At 31.8% G+C, this 23104-nt stretch overlaps 1 protein-coding gene across 1 annotated transcript in view; it reads left to right on the plus strand.

The window, feature by feature from the left end:
- LOC126771305 (neural cell adhesion molecule 2-like) overlaps positions 1-23104 on the plus strand; it is a 100397-nt gene that overhangs the window by 70169 nt on the left and 7124 nt on the right. Inside the window, exons 2-5 of the mRNA XM_050491128.1 lie at positions 19215-19330; positions 21588-21792; positions 22247-22378; positions 22520-22675. Coding sequence (XP_050347085.1) covers positions 19215-19330; positions 21588-21792; positions 22247-22378; positions 22520-22675 — 609 coding nt within the window. The remainder of the gene's footprint in view (positions 1-19214; positions 19331-21587; positions 21793-22246; positions 22379-22519; positions 22676-23104) is intronic.

Below are 23104 nucleotides of genomic sequence, written 5' to 3' on the forward strand. Positions count from 1 at the left end.
TTTTGATTGAACTTAACAAGCCGGGCTGTCCTTTGCTTATTTGACTCTCGGAGACTGACCGCTCGACAAAAATTATCATAATATTATTTCAGGGGTAGAATGATATATGATATAAAATATAAGCATAATATATACCCATATATTATGCATGTATTTTACACCTCGGATTATGGATATAATACAAGAAAAATAATCGATATATCAAAATGTAAACAGACATAACCAATATATGAACTATCGTCATTTATGGACTAAGATCGAGCTAGTATATTATACCTAACTACACCTTTAGTTAACAGATAAGTATATACGATTTTTAAATACCGAAATAATAACAACAGTAACAGTAACAGCCTATTAATATCCCACTGCTGGGCTACGGCCTCCTCTCCCTTTTTGAGGAGAAGGTTTAGAGCTTATTCCACCACGCAGCTCCAATGCGGGTTGGTAGAATACACATGTGACATAATTTCAATGAAATTAGACACATACAGGTTTCCTCACGATGTTTTCCTTCACCGTTCAATCACGAGATGAATTATAATCAAAAATTAAGCACATGAAAATTCAGTGGTGCTTGCCCGGGTTTGAACCCACGATCATCGGTTAAGATTCACGCGTTCTGACCACTAGGCCATCTCGGCTTTTTAATAATAACAAGTATAGAACTATTACACAAAAAACATTAGGACCTTCTTTATATCTGTGATTATACCAATTAACAGTTATCATTAATATATCTTTATCCGGCTTTTAGGCGATTAATATCAAATATTAATAAAGAACCATTTAATTTTCTTTTTTTTTATGTTCTATTATAAATTTATTTAATTTATTTTAATTATTACAGTACTGGTTTGAAATAATAAAGCTGCCTCCTTGACTTTGTAGCTAGCTTTATAAGGCCGAAAATCCCAAGGCAGATTTAAGCCCCGGGACGGGGCAATTAAAATGTTATGGGAATTTTCCGTCAAGAAATTCTCTGGAACCTCCTACCTCAGAAAGCACGTAAAGCCGTTGATTTTGCCGTTTCATATTTTCTGTCCCTACGAATTATTAGTGAGGGAATAGGGAGTGCTTTTGAATTGCACTATAAAATCTGTGCAGATACCTAGTCTCTAAATCCAAGAAAAAACAATAATAGCCATTATTTATACAGAAAGGACCTCCACCATTCATCTTATAAACAAATACACCATTTATCTTCTAACAAATGTCAATCACGTTCAAAACTTCGACAAACCGATTAATAAAAGTTTAAAAGCTAAATTTGAACAATATTTTATTTGAATTTCTGTTCGTAAATCGCTTTGAATTTAACATTGCTACTAATACTTACACCAATAGCGTATGATGCGATTTTTTTATACAATTTAATTATATACAAAATTAATTAAATTATATACATATTTAATTATTGAAATACTAGTAACAATTTCAAATTTGCAATATAAAACCAGATGTATGTATTTAAACTTTACACACATAAACAAAAAAAAATACTTTTGTGAGTTTGCACACACTTAAATATATATTTATATAAACTGTATATAATAAAACAATGGATTACGAAAGGAAAACCTCAAGTGTTATAAAATAGATGAATCCTGAATCCGAATTTTTTATACATAATTTTACAACAATATACGTACATCTAATGTTTCGCATATATACGAAATACCACTCATCATGAGATCTCTTAGACTATCAGCCCGATTGACTTGAAATTTGTCACAGTTACTGCTTCCCCAATGAAGACGCTCACTAGGAACGGATTTTACGAAAATCCTATAGATACATTTTTCTTACTATGTACCCGTGCGAAACCGGGATAATTGACTAGTATATAATAGTATCATCGGACAAGAATTATTGCGAACTTAAATTAAAAAAAATACTAACAATGTATTAAATACCTTGAAAAGGCTTGAATCAACCCTAATGAATAATAGAACCAAATATGGAACCGTCCATTTATAAACCAAAGACATTTTGGGTACGCAATTTATTATCCCACGTGTCTTTTCAGGTTTCCGAAAAATAAAGGTTTATTTTGTAAGGGAATATTATCCCTTTTAAAGCAAATTTTAAATACGAAAAATAACTTATATAAGGAATGTTATAAATATAAGTGAATATTTGTTTGTATGTTTGAGATTAAGAGACTTCGACACAGTTTATACCAATCATTACACTAGCTTTTTTTTTGCTACAGCAGTTTTTTAATATATTGAAAAAAAAATCCTTTAATTTTTGTATTAAAGAAAAAAGTGATGAATTATTAACTCTTAGAAAATGTCGCTTACAATGTTAGTACGAGGTTATTCATGTTTTACAAATAATATACTTTACACTTTATTGTAACTTATCGCTAGATTACACTGTAATACCTCAACTTCCGGTTCTTTCTTGGTAAATATATTTATATTTAACGACACGAGAACATCGGCCGGATTTTCTAGTATTATATATTATAAATAGGAAATAATTTTATGAGAGAATATTATATTATATATCATCTCCATACAATTACCCTTAACACATTTATTCGGAATGTATATCAGTATATTTTGGCCGACATTTACCTAAAATTACCCTCTTTGGGAATGGCTTTATTGATGCGTTAGCCATTTCCACCGTACTTTGATGAAATATTTTTGCAAAAAATCTCTAATACAGCCACTGTGTCAACTATTACAGGAAAGATTTTTTTTTATAGAATAGGACGGTGGACGAGCATATGGGCCACCTTATGGTAAGTGGTCACCAAACGCCCTTAGACATTGGCATTATAAGAAATGTCAACCATCGCTTACGTAGCCAATGCGTCACCAACCTTGGGAACTAAGATTTTATGTCCCTTGTGCCTGTAATTACACTGGCTCACTCACCCTTCAAACCGGAACACAACAATACCAAGTACTGCTGTTTTGCGGTAGAATATCTGATGAGTGGGTGGTACCTACCCAGACGAGTTTGCACAAAGCCCTATCAACAGTGATAAATATACAATATTGACACTACGGAAAGGTATAAATTATAATAATGAGACTATTCTCACCATTATAAATGATATTATATCATACTACATACATATATGTATATATATATACTAATCTTTGCTTATAGTGAAGTCAGTATTCAAAGTTCAGTCTTTGGAGAAATATTTTTATTTATTTGGTTTAAGTTAATTACTATTTCACAGCTACCGTATTAGTCTTGGGTTTTTAAGGCACTACATAACATTACGGTAGCTTATGGCGGGGTGTTAATGGGAAAATTGTTAAAATTTACTTAATTTATAAACTGTTAGGGTCCGTTCACACAGACCGGCTCGGAGAGGAGAGCAGATTTTTATCACGTTGGAAACAGTGTTTTGAGTGATTGTAGTAAAGTTTATTTTTGCATTTGCACCTTTTTTGTCATTAAAAATGCCTGAACGCGCTTCGTGTGAAATAATAAAAGGAGCCGACCGGCTCCGCTTGCGTGCTCTTTCTCGCTCGCACCCGCTTTCAGATCTCTTCCAGCCGGTCGATGTGAAATAGTTGGCGGCTCCGCTCCGGCCAATTATTCCAAGCGTATACGACCCGGTCTGTGTGAAAAGAAAAAAGCAGGCCGATGCTCTCCGAGCCGGTCTGTGTGAACGGACCCTTAAGCTTCACGAGCACTTAATCAATGACCTTTGTTCGCTTGAATTTTAACTTATAGTATTATGTAACTCACATACGTTTCAGATACAAAACATTTTTGAGTGTAGGTATTTTTTTACAAATTACAAATAATTAAACATCAAAACATACTATATTCTTGTACGAAAAACTATTGGTATATATAACGTAAGAAAAAAAAAAATATATTTTATTATTATTAAAATTATTTAAAAACAAAATGTACTTCGTTTAATCCAAAAAGGTACAAAATACTATTGACATATTTTAAAATGTTAAAAGCACGACTAAAATAGAATTATCTTAAAATATATTAACAGTAAAAACACGATTTGTATTTTAAGGTAAAAATGGGATCATTTATAAAAGTGCTTGAAACCAATTTACTGGACGGAACTGCTGTAACAAACCACTCTATGAACAAAGATTGAGTAATATTTCATGTGGATTTGTGCATGCAAATATCTCGAATACGCTGAAAGCTTGGGAAGCCTTTTTCTGATCGCTTTGGGCAGAATGTGCATTTCGACCATCATTTTTACTAAAAAACTATTCCGTATTACTAATAATTAAATTGCATTTCATTTTAGAAAGTGAATAATAATATTTTGTTCAGCGTTATCATATTTATATTTCAATTTAAAAAAAACACTTAAAAAATTGTTTCTACTTAAAAAGGTGAAGGAAAGTTGAAAAGGAAAATTTATAAAATTATTGTCATTTCAGTATTAATAATACTTCATTTCATTTTAGTGTCGGTTTTCATATATTGTTAATCTATTTATTTGATATTTTTAAACAAATGGTACGGTTTATGGTAAATATCTGTAGAACTGCTCAAGTATGACAACGCCATTTAAAAATTTAAATTATTTACACCCTAATTATCTCGTATATTACGCTACATCTTCGCATAATACAATACACGTAAAAAAATCAGCTGATTTAATAAACTTCTATATGAAATCGGATAGATGCCTATTGCGTAATGCTGCCAAGATTTAAATAATAAACTAAATGTTCATGACTTTCTACACAAAAATCGATTGGTAATAATAGAAAAAAAATGTCATATTTAGCACGGACAAACATAGAATTAAATAATACACTTCGAAAACTACAGTCACTTAGTGTTTGTTTATCGTAGGCGTTCGAAGAACTTCTACGATAAACGTCTACGTTTACTACTAATAAATTAAAAATTGATACATCGATTTGATGTTCATATTCTTTCTATGAGATTAATTTGATCTTGTTTACCATCAAACGATATATGATAGCCGTTACTTTTAATTTTGCCATTTCAACTTATTGCTTCGGTTCAATGTTGATCACCGTTATAGTAAAAGATCAGAACAATCCGTTCGTACCAAGTTCGAAAACGAATGCATTTAGTATTAATTACATACCATAACTGAAGAAAATTGTATTAATTGCGGTCTTATAAACTTGCTGAGGTTTACTAAAAGTTAAATATAAACTAAATGCATTGTAAAGTGTTCTCCTGCGACTACTTATAAAAAACAAAAATAGTAAATAAAAAAACATATATATTATTTGCCTCATAATCAGACATCGCAATGTTTTATGTGGGTTTTGCCGTACATGTATTTGAAAAATAAAACTCTTAAACATTTCGTACGCCCGAGGATTATTTGTGCCCTGAATTAGATAAGCTACTCGTAAATCTGTTTTCAACGTAATTATTTCCTATTCTCAAAAGTCTCACTTGATAGTCATATTTTTATTAGATTTATTTAATTAAATTATATGAATTCTTTTTAAATGCCCATTATTAAGATTTAGAGGTACTGGTTAATAAAATTAATTGCGACACCTTGGAATGTACAGAATTGGGTAAGGCGTGTATTGAATAGGTACGTATTATCAGCGTAACTCATTGTTAATTACTAAACATATAAGGTTGTCGCACAACTGTGAAAGAGCAGTTTCAACTAAACTAAACTACGCGTTCCTCATTGATCATCATAACGGGCATAGGCCAAAAAAGTCTAACGCTAATAAATTCATTTGGTATTATGGCTTTGTGCAAGTGCGACTGGCTACGTTGGTATCTATGGCTTTCTTCGCCTATTCTACCGCTAAACAGCAATAATTAGTATTTTTGTATTCCGGTTTGAATGATGAGTGTGCCAGTGTAACTACAGGCAAAAGGAACGTAACAAATTCGCTCCCAAACTGGCGATTGACGATATAAAGGATGGTTTGAATATGTTGCGATGCCAATATCTATGGACAATGCTAAATACTTACTATCAGGCGTGTCTTTGCCAATGTCTATGGACAATGCTAAATACTTACTATCAGGCGTGTCTTACTCAGTCTGCCTATTATTATTTATATTATCTAGATATCCTTATAATCTAGAATACCTTATAATTCTGTGCAATTAATGTAAGTTGATATTGTTATTCAAGTCTAAAAACGTCTAAACAGTCGTACTTTATATGTCATTTTGTAAAATCAGCGCAAAGCGCTTCTTTCTTGTATAAGTGTTAACAATAGCGAGAAAGCATTGTATTACGATGTGAATGCAACAATATACATTTTTTTTGTTTAGAATACGACAGATAACAATGATCCTTGCAGTTGAAGAATGGAGATATTTTAAAAATAAATTATATTCAGATTTATATTCTTCTAAATAATTACGAAAATTTTTGCTTAGTTTTGAAACAAATAATATTAAAATAGTAGTTAGTTATTTCGTGGATTAAATCTAGTTATATTGTGGATAAATTTAAAGCTTCATAAGCCAATATTTATCAAACTTTGATCACAGAACCACCAAAAGCGGTTTACATTGTATAATAATATAATTATCGATATTACATAATAGAAACCACAGACTTTACAAGAATGTTTTACAATAAAATACTTCATAGGATATTTGGAACATGACGTATAAGCGCTGTTTATACTATTCAATATGAGGAATGTATGTGTGTTTAATTGTAATTATATTCTCATTAGTCTGACTAGCGTGTGTGTAAATTATAAAGGTCACTAAGTCACGCTAATAAAAGTTATTTGATTTTAGTCAGTGACAGTCTCGATTTACGGAAACGGTCGTATTATGTTCCCTGGTCTCAGAAATAACGTTAATTATATTAGCCTTATACATTGGCTGCAAAGATAATTGATGAATAATAATAAACAAGTGAAGGGTTTTTAATGTCACGTCTAAATATGAATTCCTGTCTAGTTTTCCTTCGAAAGATTATTTTTGTTTCCACTTTTAAATATTATTTGTAATATCGTAAGTGCTATGAGCGGATCAAGAGATATTAGTTTTTTTTTACTTATATTTATAACGACTACATAAAAGTCCCTCAATCGCGTCTGTTTGTCTGAACGCGATAGATTCATAATGTACCGAAAGGATTTTAATAAGATTTTTACCAAGAGATGGAGTGATTAAATAAGGTTAAGGTATATAATTCATTAAGGGTTTATGTAAATCGCTGGAAATATGACGATTATTGCTGAAGTCGGAAAAAAATCATGCCAACTGGGAGCTTTACTTGCACCGTTTAAACCAATGGCGTAAATGTATTACGATACAAATGTGTAATCCTACCCATGCGAAGTCGAGACGGGTGACTGGTAGAAGTTTAAAAGCCATAATGTGGCATAAATTATTGTTTTTTTATAAATATATTTATTAAAAATATTTTTATAAAGTCGGCAGATCGAATAAACCACCTGTTGGTATGTGGTTACCGCCGCTAATAGACAAAAGCGCTGTAACAAATATTAACCATTACTTACATAACCACCAACTTTGGTAACTGAGATGTTATGACCTTGTACCCTTAATTACACTGGCTCACTTATCCTTAGTATCGGAACTGTTTGACGGTATAATACTACCACCTACCTACCTACCACCAAATATAAAATTAAATTCAAGTATCAGTATAAATTGGTTAAACTTATATAAAAAATTGCAGCACCCCACGATGTCATCCATATTAATATATAATACAGTTGTAAAAGCCTGTTTCGTATACGAGTATATGATGAGTAAGTAATCAAAAGCATTTAATTAACTAAATAAAGTTTACCGAGTTATTTGAAGTTTAAAGTTACCGCTACGCTCCTTAGGGTAGTAGCATAAATTTACTTATTAATAAGTTTTATGGTACCCTAAGTTTTAGGCAATAAAAAATCAATTATTTAATTCAAACCAAAATATTTTTTTACAATTACACTTTTACAAGTAATTATGTCAAGCATTGCCACCGATTCCAATCAGATTACGATTACCTTATACGATTAATATACCTTTGACGAACCGGTTGGCGTGGTTGGTAGATACTTGCCTTTTCACGCCGAAGGTTGTGGGTTCGATTCCCACCCAGGACAGACATTTGTGTGCATGAACATGTCTGTTTATCCTGAGTCTGGGTGTAGTTTTCTATATAATTATGTATTTACAAAAGAAAGGTAGTATATGTAGTATATCAGTTGTCTGGTTCCCATAGCACAAGCTTTGTACAAGCTTAATTTGGGATCAGATGGCCGTGTGTGAAAAATGTCCCAGGATATTATTATTATTATAAATAAGCATAGTCTCCAGCTTTATAAAATTTACCCTTGGGATAAGTCTTTGCATAATTTGTGCGACCAGAATTAATATATATATATATGACTGCCTCGTTGGTCTAGTGGCTGGATGTAAGGCCGCTGACCCGGAGTTCCTGAGTTCAAATCCGAAGTCGGGCCAATAAAAAGTTATTGGATTTTTCTGTTGAAAATTCTCAATAGCAGCCCGGAGTCTGGAAAGTCTGAAAGTCTTGGTAGTATGTATACGAGACACTCCCGTGTCTCGAAAATCACGTAAAGCTGTTGGTTTTGCGCCTGAACTCTTTCCGGCGTGTCAGATTGCCGTCCTATCGGATTATGAGAGGGAATAGAGAGTGCACCTGTGTTTGTGCACACACTTGTGCACTATTATGTTCTACGCAGTTAGCTGATCTGTCTTGAGATTGGCCGCCGTGGCCGGAATCGGTCTGGCGAAGTATACCATTATTTTATTAATAGAATATAACTTATTTTTCTTTCTGTCATTTGCGCCAAAACATATTAATTAAAGTCTAAAGTTAATAAATAATACGTCCTAGTGTAGAATTATAGTTTAATCATTTCATATTTAATTCAACAAGAACAGCACACTGTTTAAATTAGTCAAACTCAAATTCTGAAACTGGGAATGAACTCAAATAGTGGAACGGATACACAAATAGCAACTCTATAGCCGATACAAGCTTGCAGCGGAATTAGAAGTTTGTAAACACAATGTTGCTGTCAGTGCGATCGCACGTAACTGAAAGATAAGGCCAATATCAACCTGGAGCTAACCATTGAAATATAAGTATGGATAGCTATTTTAGGTTTTTCAACACACCAATAAGCGCCTTATTGCGCAAACTTATTAAAAACACACACACACATACAATTCGATCGAACTCATATGTAGTATTTTTTTTATATAATAGGTAGGCGGACGAGCAAATAGGCCACCTGATAGTTAGTGGTCACCAACGCCCATAGACATTGGCATTGTAAAAAATGTTAATCATCGCTTACATTGCCAATGCAACATTGGAAAGAGGTTATGTCCCTTGTGCCTGTAATTACAGTGACTCACTCACCCTCCAAACCGGAACACAATAATACTAAGTAGGTACTGCTATTTTGCGGCAGAATATCTGATGAGTGGGTGGTACCTACCCAGACGAGCTTGCACAAAGCCCTACTATTTTGTTTTTTATTGAATCGTTCATTGTATCCAGCGGAGCTATATTTTTTTTTAGCGTACTAACAGAGGCGGGACAATTTATTTCCTTCGCCACTCGTTTTGACGTTGCCGGAAGAGCAATAGATTCCCCTCTAAACTAACTCGCTGCAACATATTGTGCAAAGCAGTTCTGCATACATTTGAAACGATCACGTTATTTATTGCGACAAGATATAAAGTTTTTTTTAATTAACTTTTATTTTCTATTATTAAATTAATGATATATTGTATGCGGAAGACTATGTTACTATTACATAACCTATCATTATTTTATGTGTAACGGTAACATCAAAGCTTGTCTTGACTCTGTTTATTTGAAGAGCTCTGTTAAAAATACACTCAAAACTAAGCATAAATATGAAGCAATAAAAACTCAAAATGCGACTATTTATAGGAATGAAACTTTCATAAAAAAATTCAGATTCGTACTCGTAATTTGCCATAAAATATATATGACACAGTAACAGCAACAGCCTGTGAATGTCCCACTGCTGGGCTAAGACCTCCTCTCCCTTTTTGAGGAAAAGGTTTGGAGCTTATTCCACCACACTGCTCCAGTTGCGGGTTGGTGGAATAAACACGTGGCAGAATTTCAGTGAAATTAGACACATGCAGATTTCCTCACGATTTTTTCCTTCACCGTCAAGCACGAGATAAATTATAATCACAAATTAAGCACATGAAAATTCAGTGGTGCTCGCCCGGGCTTGAACCCACGATCATCTGTTAAGATTCACATGTTTTTACCACTGGGCCATCTCGGCTTATACATCATATGTCATGTATCGTACTGATACATGACACAGCAATAGCTAATTTCTTTCGTACTTTATATTCAATTCATTAATATTCAATATGAATATTACAGACATAATTATATTACCGCTTGGTTATATTAGGTATGTTTGTGGTAAACTGTCTTCCGACTTGAAGCGACCAATAAGATGGTGTTAATAAATCATCTTGGCAGGTATTACTCCGCACCTTCGCGTCAGCGTAATTACGTCACTTACCAACAGTTATTCAATGTAAACTCAAAATGTAAGACTCAAATGGTTGCCATCTATCATTGCATAAATTCACTTGTCAAAAATCTAAAGTCATATAATATGTGATATTCGAGTAATATCCTAACTAATATTATAAATTCAAAAACGAGTTTGTTTTGTTTATTTTTGTTCTATCATTATACAGATAATCATACAGTTTTGCATATGTACGTTGTCACGGGTATAGAAAAGGATATAAGGTAACTAACGCCTGCGCCCACCTCACGCGCGGTAGAGAACTCGGGTGGAAACTAGTAGAAAATAAATAACCTTGTAAGCCTTCACTGGTGACAGGTGGACTATTTCGTTTTACAATCTACTAAAATGTATATTTTAATATTGTGAGATCGTACCATACATTTCACAAAGAGGAATTCTATTTCAAGCCTGTCAAACTGCCTGACAACATCCAAACAAGTAAAAAGTTTGTAAATAGTCGAAAAATCTATTAGAGCTCGCTACAAACTGGCATTTTCAAAGAGAGATAAGTGTAAGAGTAAAGTTCAAAATTAAATAATATAATTTAAAATATGACATTAGAGTTTCATCGATACTAATATTTAAAATGCGAAACTCTGTCTGACTTTGTTCTGCGTTCAAGGCTTAACCACTGAACTAATTTTGATAAAATTTGTTTTGCTTTAACCCAAAGGACGGACACAGGGTACTTTTTTACCTAATACCCGTCTCTCATATAAGAATATTAATTAGTAATACTAGTTTAGATATGTATATATGTAAGTTAACATAAATGTAGTTTAAGAATTATTGAACCAATTATTATTATTATTAATAGAAATAAGTAATTTATTCCATATCCATACACTAAGGACTGAAAGTTGCATAGAGAATGTTTAAGCCAGACTAGGTCTTACAATTTGGGTAGTCATGAAAGCTACACGTATAATCCGCACGCTATCAGTATGAATTGGAACTATTTCAAAGTGAATCGAATATAATGAAATTATATGACTCTGAAGAAACCAAAAGTCCAAGCAGATTATGTCTATGATTCTATATGTATGACGTATGTATGTATAACGTATGCGTGTTTGGTATGGACTTTTCAAAATTTTACCTTACCTTTCAACTCGGTATTCGTTATATATGAATAAAGTAACCATTTACGTAATAAGCATAACAAATTCGAGCAAAAAACCAAACAAGTGACATTCGTCCTATCGCATCACGGATTTGATGACGCTGTCGAATGAGATCGCGCACCAAGAGGGACGTGTAAGGAAATCGCTGATGAAATCTAAAATATTGCGCATTTAGCGCGCATTTAAAATAAAATTGTCAGATCAATGACAAAGATATCAGGAATGTCTTCCACTCCACTTATCCACTACCTTTAAAAGATCTTTAATTATAATCCGTACCATTATTTTATTCATATATGCTATTTTTATTTTACTAAAACATTTGAGTACCCAATTTGATATTCATATATTTTTAATTCATCGTTCTCGTTCCTGACAATTCTCATATTCTAAGATTTATTTGTTTTATTTTTTGGAACAGTATATATTGTTACACATGTTTTATACAAACATTTTTTTAATTTTTTACAAATTCTGTTCAAAACTGGACAAATATTTATTGTTAATAAGTAATTATAATTTATTTGTTTTGGTACAAAGATTATACAAAAAAAAATTATATTACACACATTCTAAATTTTTAAATAATAATAGCGATTTAAGCATTAAATACGGTTCCGTCCAATCGACTCGGTAAAAAGGCATGTTAATTCGAATTTTTGTCAAGCTGCGTCTTTTTGATGTCATTGTTATTTATTAATAAAATAGGGTTGTAATTTATTAGTAGTAATTTATTGTAATTTATTAGTAAAATTATTAGTAAATTAGTAAAATTCACATCCATTTAAGCTTAGAAACTGTACGTTTATTCAAATTGAATACATTTTCATTTTCTCTTTACAATTAGCTAGAAAATTTGAGTGGAATTTTAATTTACATTCTTATATATACCACAGGGGTGTCCGTGTGTACAAAATAAAAGGAATATTCCCAATTTCGTGCGTTGAGAACCAACCACAGTCATTTGTTCGTGTTACTCAAACGAGTAAAACGAATTTTGGCTCACGTCCGCCATGTTTAACATTCTTCATGTAATCAATTTGACGCAGTAAATACAAATATACTAAATGTATAACACGAAGCGAGCGAGAGCGGCAAAGTGAGCAATGCTTAAATATTCTTATAGTCAAAATGTACATACATAAATTATTTACTTATTTACTGTTTTGACTCCATTGTTGCTTTAGTAGATAGCTTGTACGTCATGCTGATTATGAAATCTCGGTTTTAACTACAGAGCTAGGTATTACAAAATGTATAAGGAAATTCTAAGCAACATCCCGGTGTGGGAAAGTTAGCTATGTTACACGCTCATATCGCGAAAAGCATCAGAGCCGTCCGGCCGTATCGGATTATCCTCCCGTCAGACAATAAGAGAATGCATCTGTGCTTGCGCACACTTGTCTCCACTGAAAAAGGCCGTTTTGTCTAAAATAGGTCAAATATTCACTGTTCTGTTCATGAAACGAATACGTCTACATTTATTTAAAAAACAACAATTACTAGATTTATCGATTTTATTAATAGACACCCAATTTTTATTTCCAAAACCGTATTTTTTATGAACACAATACTATGATATATTCTGTCCTATTATATTAAATACTCGAAGAATATACAAACATCAAATTTCAATATTTGCATATTTTATTTAGGCTCTAAGTTTTTAATTTACTTATGTTTTGTGTTCAATAAAACAATACCACAGAATATTCGCGTGTGAATTGCATAGTCTATTAAAGACAAAATACCTTATTAGAAATTGTCGACGAAATAATGCTAATAATATTTCATAATTAACTGCCTTTGTTGTCGATATATGCTACCATGATCGCTTCGAGGTTAAATGTATCGGTAATTTATAAAGCTAAAATACATACTAGATTACTGATAAAGGCCTTTGAAATCTGAAAATTCTCCACGGGTTAGCAAACCGCATGTGCACTTGCATACTTTTACGTTGGCATTTCTTTGAGAGTTTGGTTAAAATAAAATTGAGCTTAGATTAATATAATTTTGCTTTTATCTTATGCAGAATAAGGACTATAATCCAATATAAATGGCTATTTTGTATGGCTAACGATAAACCTCTGCAGAAGTCTAATGGTCGTCTTTGCAATAAAGTTTCTAGACGCTTTATTTTTGCGAAATATCTTCTATTATGTAACTTAAACTATGCAAAATAAACATTTGCAATTTTATAGATAAATTTATTCTATTTTTAACTCAGAAATCTGATGTATTTACAGTAACACGTAAATTTTGTATTCATTATAAATATTGTTTATACCTACAAAGATAAATCAAACAGGACACATAAGTTACATAAGTGTATATAATTAGTATAAGTATATATAATGAGTGAGTAGTTTATCTTATATATCTTAGTTAAAATAAATAAACACTAAAAATATTCGAACGAATAGAACAAAAATAATGACGGAGAGTAAAGTATATTTTGTCAGTAACAATGCGGAAATATAAACAAATTTATAACAAATAGATATATATGAACGCATCATATTATAATATGAAAGCAGGATAAATGCCTAAAACATTTACCGATCGTGCGGCAAAACGACGGCGCTTCTGCGAACAGCGGGTTTGGTCAAATTATAGTTTATATTAGAAATTTTATTTTTATATCTTCAAGACGTGAGGCGATAAGATTTAGGCGATTTGGATAAAATTATGGATTATTGCTTTGACATTTTTATACTTTATTTTATAAGGAAAATTAATACACAAGAAAACTTAACATTTACTTAATATGACGATATTATACATATATTATTGGTAATATTGGTACTTGGAAAAACATGCTTTTAATAATTAAAAAAAGTTAATAATTATCTTTAAATAAAAATAAAATAATCTAATTAGTTTACGTATGTTATAATCTATTATAATTATTGATTGCTAGCAATATTCATTTAGTAACGGCAATGTAAAAAGAAAACACCTTACACTTTGCTTATATTATTATTATTTAAGTAAATTTATCACTAAGTGTCTTTATTTTTATAACATTCTATATTTTTAAAATCCAAACTAGAAAAATTTACTAGGAGTTGTTGAAAAGTAACACTAGAGATAGATAGTCGAATATGAATTAAATCGAAGAGAAAAATATTTGGGGCTCAATTTTATAGTAATATATTTAAAGTTTGTGGTAGTATATATAAGAAAATATCTGATGCACACATGGTAGACCCGAATTTTTTGTTTAAAGATATTGTGAGAAACCAGAATAGGATAATATGTTTAATTTCAGTATAAACAAATACCTATTTATCCTTAAATAGACAAATACACGAAAGTGCTTATTTATATTAAAAATATGTTATTTTATATACCCATTACTTTCGTCAAAAAGGATCAGAACTTATAACAGAACGATTTATTAAAAAAAAGTGGCGGGTAGGAAATTATGTCATAATAACATAAAAATTAAAATATATTTTAATAAACCAGAGAGCAAAACGCTGACCCCGTCAATTAGTAATAATTCTAAGACAACAAAAATACGAAAGTGGGCTTCGTGTCACCGATATGCTAATTTTTTTTTTTTTTTTTATATATTCGCCGGGAGGGCAAATGACTCTACTCCACCTGATGGTAAGTGGTAGTAGAGTCCAAACGCGACGACGGCCAGTACAGACGGGAAAAACGTTCTGCACTAGCCGCCTTCGCCTTGCCGGCCCGCAAGATGCCTCTTCACGCCTCGTTTGAAGGAACCCGGGTTGTAAGAGGAGGGGAACACGTGAGCTGGTAAGGAATTCCATTTTTTGGAAGTGCGACAAAGAAAGGAGTTGCCAAATTTCTTTGTTCGCGATGGAATTGATGTCACAGTTAGGCGGTGACATCGAGAACCAGCTCGCGTGGACTTAAGAAGGAAGGGGGAAGCAGGAATTAGAGAGAATAATTCCTCAGAGCACTCGCCGTGATACAGTCGATAGAAAGCGCTCAGTGCTGCTATCTCACGACGCAATTGTAAAGGTTCAAGGGTGTTTGTGACCTTTACGTCGCCAATAATGCGTACGGCACGTCGCTGCAACCGGTCCAAGGCCTCAAGTAGGTACTTAGCGGAGCCATCCCAAAGGTGCGAGCAATATTCCACGCAAGACCGTACCTGTGTTTTGTATAACAGGCACAGTTGTTGTGGCGTGAAAAAGCGCCGCACCTTGTTCAGAACTCCGAGTTTCCGTAAAGCTGTTTTTATAACAGCCTCGATGTAATCCCTTGGACTAAGGTCGCAGCGAACGTCAATCCCCAGCATGGCGATTTTGCTTTGCATCACCAGCGGAGTACCACAGAGGGAGGGAAGAGGGGAAAATGTTGACTTTTTCGCCGTGAGAGCGCATACCTGTGTTTTCTTGGCATTAAACTCAACAAGATTATCAGAGCCCCATTTGGCGATGAGCTCTAACGTCCTATCGAGTTCAATGACAAGATTCTTCCGCCTCTCCTCAATTTCCGCTCGCCCAGCCACTGCGCGTCCGTGGTATCCACCATGCACTGTACTATCGTCTGCAATTTTAATATAATGAAATCTTTAAAAGTACAGGATGGAGGATAATAAAAAAAAATTATTAACTGTTTTTAAAACAATATTATTAACTGTTTTTAAAACTTATATTTTCTGAATTTTCGATTTTCTTTATTGTTGTTGTTATTATGGCTATTTTTCTCACCGATGACTTTTGTATTTTTTTTAAATTACTTATGAGATAAATATAATTTTATTTATATTTTAACTATAATTATTATATTAAGCAAATCTTAAAATTTGTAAAATAAGTTTAAACAAATGTTTTTTAATATTATAAGAAATTTAATTTTTTGCATTGTCTAAACTTATGTTCAATTTAAACCTAAGTGTTGCCGTTGCAAACGGTAACTAAGCTTCCTACTTAATCTCCAATACAAATCTTAACTTGCTAATGGACGCCACTCAACAGTAAGATGAAGTTTTGTACTTTGTGACCGTCGCGTCCAAGTTCTCTTCAGCACTTCACGTAGTCCTAATGTTTTTATACAAACATTTAGCAAGTTTTCGTGACAACGACACTTAGTTATCTTCTTATGTTAGTATTTAAATGTCTTATATCATTTTTGAGGATGCTTCGTTGCTTTAATTGTTGACTAATGTTTTTCATACTTAAACCAAATCGAATATATGCGAAATACAAAAGTAAAGTTTACTGGTGGTAGGGTTTTGTGCAAGCTCGTCTTGGTAGGTACCAATTTCCTACAAATTACTGTATTATCCTACTACTACTGGATATTCTACCGCAAAACAGCAATACTTGGTATTGTTGTATTCCGGTTTGAAGGGTGAGTGAGCCAGTGTAACTATAGGCACAAGGGACATAACATCTTCGTTCCCAAAGTTGGTGGCGTATTGGCGATGTAAGCGATGGTTACAATGTCAATATCTATGGGCATTGGTGACCAATTACCACCAGGTGGCCCATATGCTCGTCCGCCTACCTATAGTATAAAAAGCTATTGATTTTCACAATTACCTTCAAAATATAAAAGATTCATAAATTCTATTAAAACGATTCTTTATCAATTCTATATTAGACTCTGTATATTAAATGTATTTTCTTTGACTAAACTATACGCAATTTGAAAGTAAGAGAGGAAATTAAAGTGTTTATTTATGGTCGCTATGACAAGGTTGGTAAAAGCGATATTCGCAAGCAGGTCATGTTTAATATGCATTCTCAACACTATATATCTTTGGTTGTACAGCGTATTTGTACTTTAAAACTTTTGTAAAAATTTACGTAGTCAGAAATAATTTAATATTATTAGGAATTTCATTTTATAAAAACAATCTCGCCTAGCAGCTCCCACTAGAATGGTGCAATACAAATGCTTACAAAAAATTAAATAACTATACTATTTTTTAACAATCAGTACTGGGAAAATTCACTTATTAGAATGATTTATTTTAGCCTGGTTTAACAAAGCCTTATATATATTTATTTATTTACTTTATTTTGCTTAAGGAATTAGGGAAGTAGGGTTGAAAACTAGCACGTCACTTGTTTTGTTAAATCGCCGATTGTAAACCGTTTCAAAATTATTATTTTTTAATATAATACAAACTTTGCAAGTAAACTGACTTTTTTTACTTTAAAATATGTCTAAATATTATGTAATAATCTTTGGCTGTACTGTTCGAGCTGTGGTGCTAATAAAAGCGTATAACAATTAAAACATAGTTTATGCCCATACGTTAAAACGTATTTTTATGCGAGACCACTACACCTATTATTTTAATGGCCCATAAATATCCATAAAAATATCAGAAAAATATTATACTTGAACTAGGTATGTCGTTCGTTGTTGTTGTTATTCGCTTGGAGCATCTGTTATAATCAAAAATAAAATTTACTTTTTTTGCGTATACGGTCATTTATTACGAAACCCTCAATATAAATGTATGTATTAATATGTACAAAACAAAATATAATTGTTTTTTTTTTTAATGTATGTCTTGAAAATACATTAAGATTGTAACAAGCTTTTATATATAGAATTTCGTAAGTATACTAAAGGCTATTGATATTTTCCTTCGTCATTCTGGCTTACCTAAAAATGAATTGCCAATGGAACTGAACCAACATGCATAATATCAACTCCGTAAATAAGAGGAAGTGGTTCTAATTCAGCTTGCAAGGTTTGCAGTAAACAAACTAACAAACATTGCAAGTTAAATAAAAGCTTGTTATGAACGATAACATCGATGAACGGATACAGTGAACACTTGCCCCTTAATGCTCCACAACTGGCATAGGCATCGTCACGTCTTTGAAAGTTTTAAACCTCATTCCACTACACAGTAGTCGTTTCATCACTCACCTACATTATCCTAACGATGTTTTACCCTTACCACCAAGCGAGATGAAATATAAATGCATATTAAACACCCGAAAACTTCAACCCGGTTGCCCGGATTTCAACCTGGTAACTTTAGTTAAGTTAAGTCGAGATGGCCCAGTGGTAAGAACGCGTGAATCTTAACCGATGAACGTGGGTTCAAACCCGGGCAAGCACCTCTGAATTTACATGTGCTTAATTTCTGTTTATAATTCATCTCGTGCTTTTCGGTGAAGGAAAACATCGTGAGGAAACCTGCATGTGTCTAATTTCATCGAAATTCTGCCACATGTGTATTCTACCAACCCGCACTGGAGCAGCGTGGTGGAATAAGCTCCCAACCTTCTCCTCAAAAAAAAAGGGAGAGGAGGCCTTAGCCCAGCAGTGGGACATTTACAGGCTGTTATTGTTACTGTAACTTTAGTTAAGATTCACATGATATAATCAACGAGCTATTTCAGAAAAAATATGTTTTTAATAATATGACGTTCAGTTTAACTGATATTTTATGATACAAAAAATATCATAAAGAATAGATATTAACTGTATAGGTTAAATGGATAGGTAATATATGTTCAGATCAAATGAATAAACAATTTTCTTCAATTCAGCTTTAGTTGTATAACGTTATTGTTGTTTTGTCGAACAACCATTGAAACCTATACGTTTGTTCCAGTGTTGACAGCGGAAATAGACGATGGTGAGCCTTTCCTGCAGGTCATGGCAAGATCATCAGTTTACAATGTCGGCGAGAAGAAAGCAATTTACTGCAAAGGACTGAATTTGCCTGAGGTATGTTCATGAAATTAATAATAATAAAAATTCATAAAATAAAAATTGTTTCTACAAAAAATTATGATTATATAAAATTAAAAATTGATTCAATTTTGAGGATTTTAATTAAGATTACGTAGTATATCAAGAAATAAATTACTAACTTATAATGATACATCTTACTTACTCGTAGTTCCTTTTACCTGTTACCTGTAAAGTTCATAAATAATACATATACGGGAGGTTTCTGAACTAGAAATTAATCCTTCTAGTTTGAATAAAGGTTTTAAATCTAAATTAACAACGTATTCTCAAATAAATTTTATAATTTTCAATATATAATAGCAAAATTAAACATATGTATATATGTATATATATTAAACATATGTATATGTAATAAAAAAGGGAAACTTTTTACTTTCCACCAAATTCCGAGTTCAAATTTCATGCGCCTAATATATTCTGTTTAACAAAGTGCCTAAGGAGACATGTAGCCAGTTTTCACGTACATACCATTCTTTTTTTTAAATTTAAAATTGCATGTTCGCTAATTAACTACTGTTAACGATAATGTAATTTTGGATCAACTTATTTTTTTATAACCTCAACTCCTCAACAATTTCAGGCAATATAACACGATGGGTTATTAATATTATTGTTTTTTTTTTGCTTTAAATTGATTTAAGTCATAGAGCGTTATGCAAAAAACCTTTTCTCTGTTACGAAATTTTAATTTCTGTTCCCTATTCAAACTGAAATATTGGTTATATAATTTTCCCTGGTCCCGATTATTACATTTCGTTTTAAATTATTACGATATTTCTTTTATTGAAATTTTAAATCTAATTAATTCCGTTCGAACTTTGTTTGCATTCATAACATTTTAATAATATTTCGTATGTATTGGTCCTATTAGTCTATTAAGTCATATAGTATATTAATAACTTACATATTAATATATGTATATTTCATCATGTATTCCCTTTGTACGAGTACGTGCAAGCATATTGTAAATTATAAATTTCCACATATAATTTACACCGTGTTCGTTTTAGCCTGTTCATTGTTTTATTTTAATAAAACCGTTTAGAACTCTAGATAGTTTAAAATTATTCTGAAGTTTGATATTGAATTCAGACAGTATTGTTCATATAAAAGCTAGTTATGAAAAAATTCAGAGTTTTTTTAAACTTTTTAATTAATGTTATGTATTTTTTGAAGTTGGTTTTATTTATTGTTTTAAGTTTGAGTTCTAGTTATTCTCTCATCGATCATATGATCAAGTCGAAACTTTGTACGGGTGTTGTTGATAACGTACAATACGTATACGAGTCGTATCGAGTAATTCTTTGTTAAAAATATTAAGTCTCTGCAGACGTTCTTGATTATTGATTGGAATTTGATTATTTCAAATAATATTATATTCATAGCAAAACATAACACAAAATATTAGATTTTTTAATCTAATCGAAGATAATGTCCAAATTAATAACAATCCTTGAAAAAATTATTGAACCTTGAAAACGTTTTAAAAGAGATTTATTCGCGCAGTATATAACCCCAATTTTTCATTAAGAAACAAATAGCATAAATTAAAATATTGACTGTCGCTTTTCAATATATACTTGATAATACGATGTATGTTCGTAAAAATATAAAATATGTTTATAGAAATTGTGTTTCTATAAATTATTACCAGGAACATGTATAAGCTAGTTACGAAAGTTCAAAATTCATTTGTTGGACAATGCATACGAACAACAAAGGGTTCGCAGAAAACGTTCAATATTATTTAATTGAAAATTCAAAAATCTCGTTAAGATTTATTATATTAAAATAAGTGATGATAGATTTTTTGACAATCAATGAGTAAATTAATGCTTCTATTTGGAGTGAGGATTTTTGATATTTGAATTTTTTTAATGACATCAATTAACAAATATAATACAAAACACATTTTTATTGTATTGTTCTTAAAATGGTATTTAGAAGATTAATCATGACAAAATTATCATCAGTAATTTTACATATATTAATAAATATATTTTATATTTGAGAGAGATATCATGAGGAAAATGTCAAAGGGCGTGCGGTTTGACGTATTCACACTGAGCTATAATTGGCTGGGTAGTAGGTATGACGGAGAAATCCCTCGCGTGGGATAAGTAGTTTTAATTAAAATATTTATACTTTTAAACAACTAATACAACCAATATTACTTGTTGTTAAAATACTCGCTATATATGACTAATTATAAAATACTTGATTTCCATAGAAAATCGTATGGTACTCGCCTTCCGGCAACATTGTTGAAGGGCGCTCTGTTAAGAACACCAGGGTCTATGTAGAACGACCTAAAAATGAAACACTCGTAAGTAGCCTGGTGCCACTCATCATCCATAGCACCAAAATAGAAGATAGTGGCAACTGGACCTGTAAAGCTGGATCTCTTAGTGAAAAACTGGAAATACTTGTAGGTGGTGAGTAAAATAAGACAATATAATAACAATATGCAATATAGTATACATTATTTATATAAAAGCGTGAGAATTTGTATGGTTTAAACGCGCTAATCTCAGTAACTACTTAAGATGGCCCAGTAATTAGAAAATGTCAATTTTCATATTGCGGTTTCAAGCTCGAGCAGGCTTCAAAAAGTATCCTGAGCTTCATTTGTGTTTATAATCTATCTTAAACAAAACATCATGAGGAACTTGCATGCGTCATATGAAATTCTGCCATCATCAAACAACCCAAGTCAGACTAGCGTAATGGAATACGTTTTAGAACCTTCTCCTTAAAAGGAGATGAGCCCATCCTAAGTGAAATATTCACACGAATTACGAACAAGTTTTTTTTGTAAAGTAATTCCAATTTAAGTTATAATGATGATATGTATGATGATGAAATACCACATATATATTTCTCTTTCAGAAAAAGTTAATCTAAATGTCAAGGAAGATAGTTTCATAGGAGAGGAAATGAAATCAGCAAAAATGGATTGCATAGCTAAAGGTTACCCAAAACCAGTGGTGCAATGGTACAAGGATTTAGTGCCTATCGTCGGTACGTACTGAAATGAAAATTTTGTAATATCACGATGCCAGAAGGAGACAATGACCAAATAAAAATTTTGCAAAAAGTGTTCTCAATTTCCAAACAAATTTGAATCGCTCGAAATAAGCCATATTATTTAAATTATTTCAGATGATCATAAGAAATATATCGTAAGGAAAAGGGAAGACAACCATCAATTGGAAATTAGGAACTTGACACATCAAGACACCGGCGAATACACGTGCAAAGTGACGCAAAAAGCGCTGTCCTATTACACCTACAAACGTGTTTTTCTGACAGTTCAACGTAAGTGAAATTATTTAATCAATAATAAATCCTGAGTATTTTAATACAGAATTAGATTGATATTATAAAAGCGACAATCTTTGCTTGTGTTAACTAAACCATAGCCTAGGACCTAGATAAAAGCAGTAGCATATTTTTTTTATTTTAAATTACGGCATTAGATCATATGCTTAAAATACACTCTATATTTTCCCATAAATCCCACAATTTTATGCGTACATATTATTATTTTATTATTTTTCGTTTTTCTAAGTCAAATAAAAATGTGATTAAGCTCAACAAGTTTTTGAACGACTTGGAACTATTAAGACTTAGCAAATATTTACAGTTTTTCGAGTAAAACAACGAAAGTACAATATAACAATAATAATTTTATAACAGCATAAGTCACAAACTTGGTCGAGACTTAAGTAAAATTTAAATAGGAAA

This window comes from Nymphalis io, chromosome 10 (assembly GCF_905147045.1).
Source record: "Nymphalis io chromosome 10, ilAglIoxx1.1, whole genome shotgun sequence".
In the NCBI taxonomy this organism is placed as follows: Eukaryota; Metazoa; Arthropoda; class Insecta; order Lepidoptera; family Nymphalidae; genus Nymphalis; species Nymphalis io.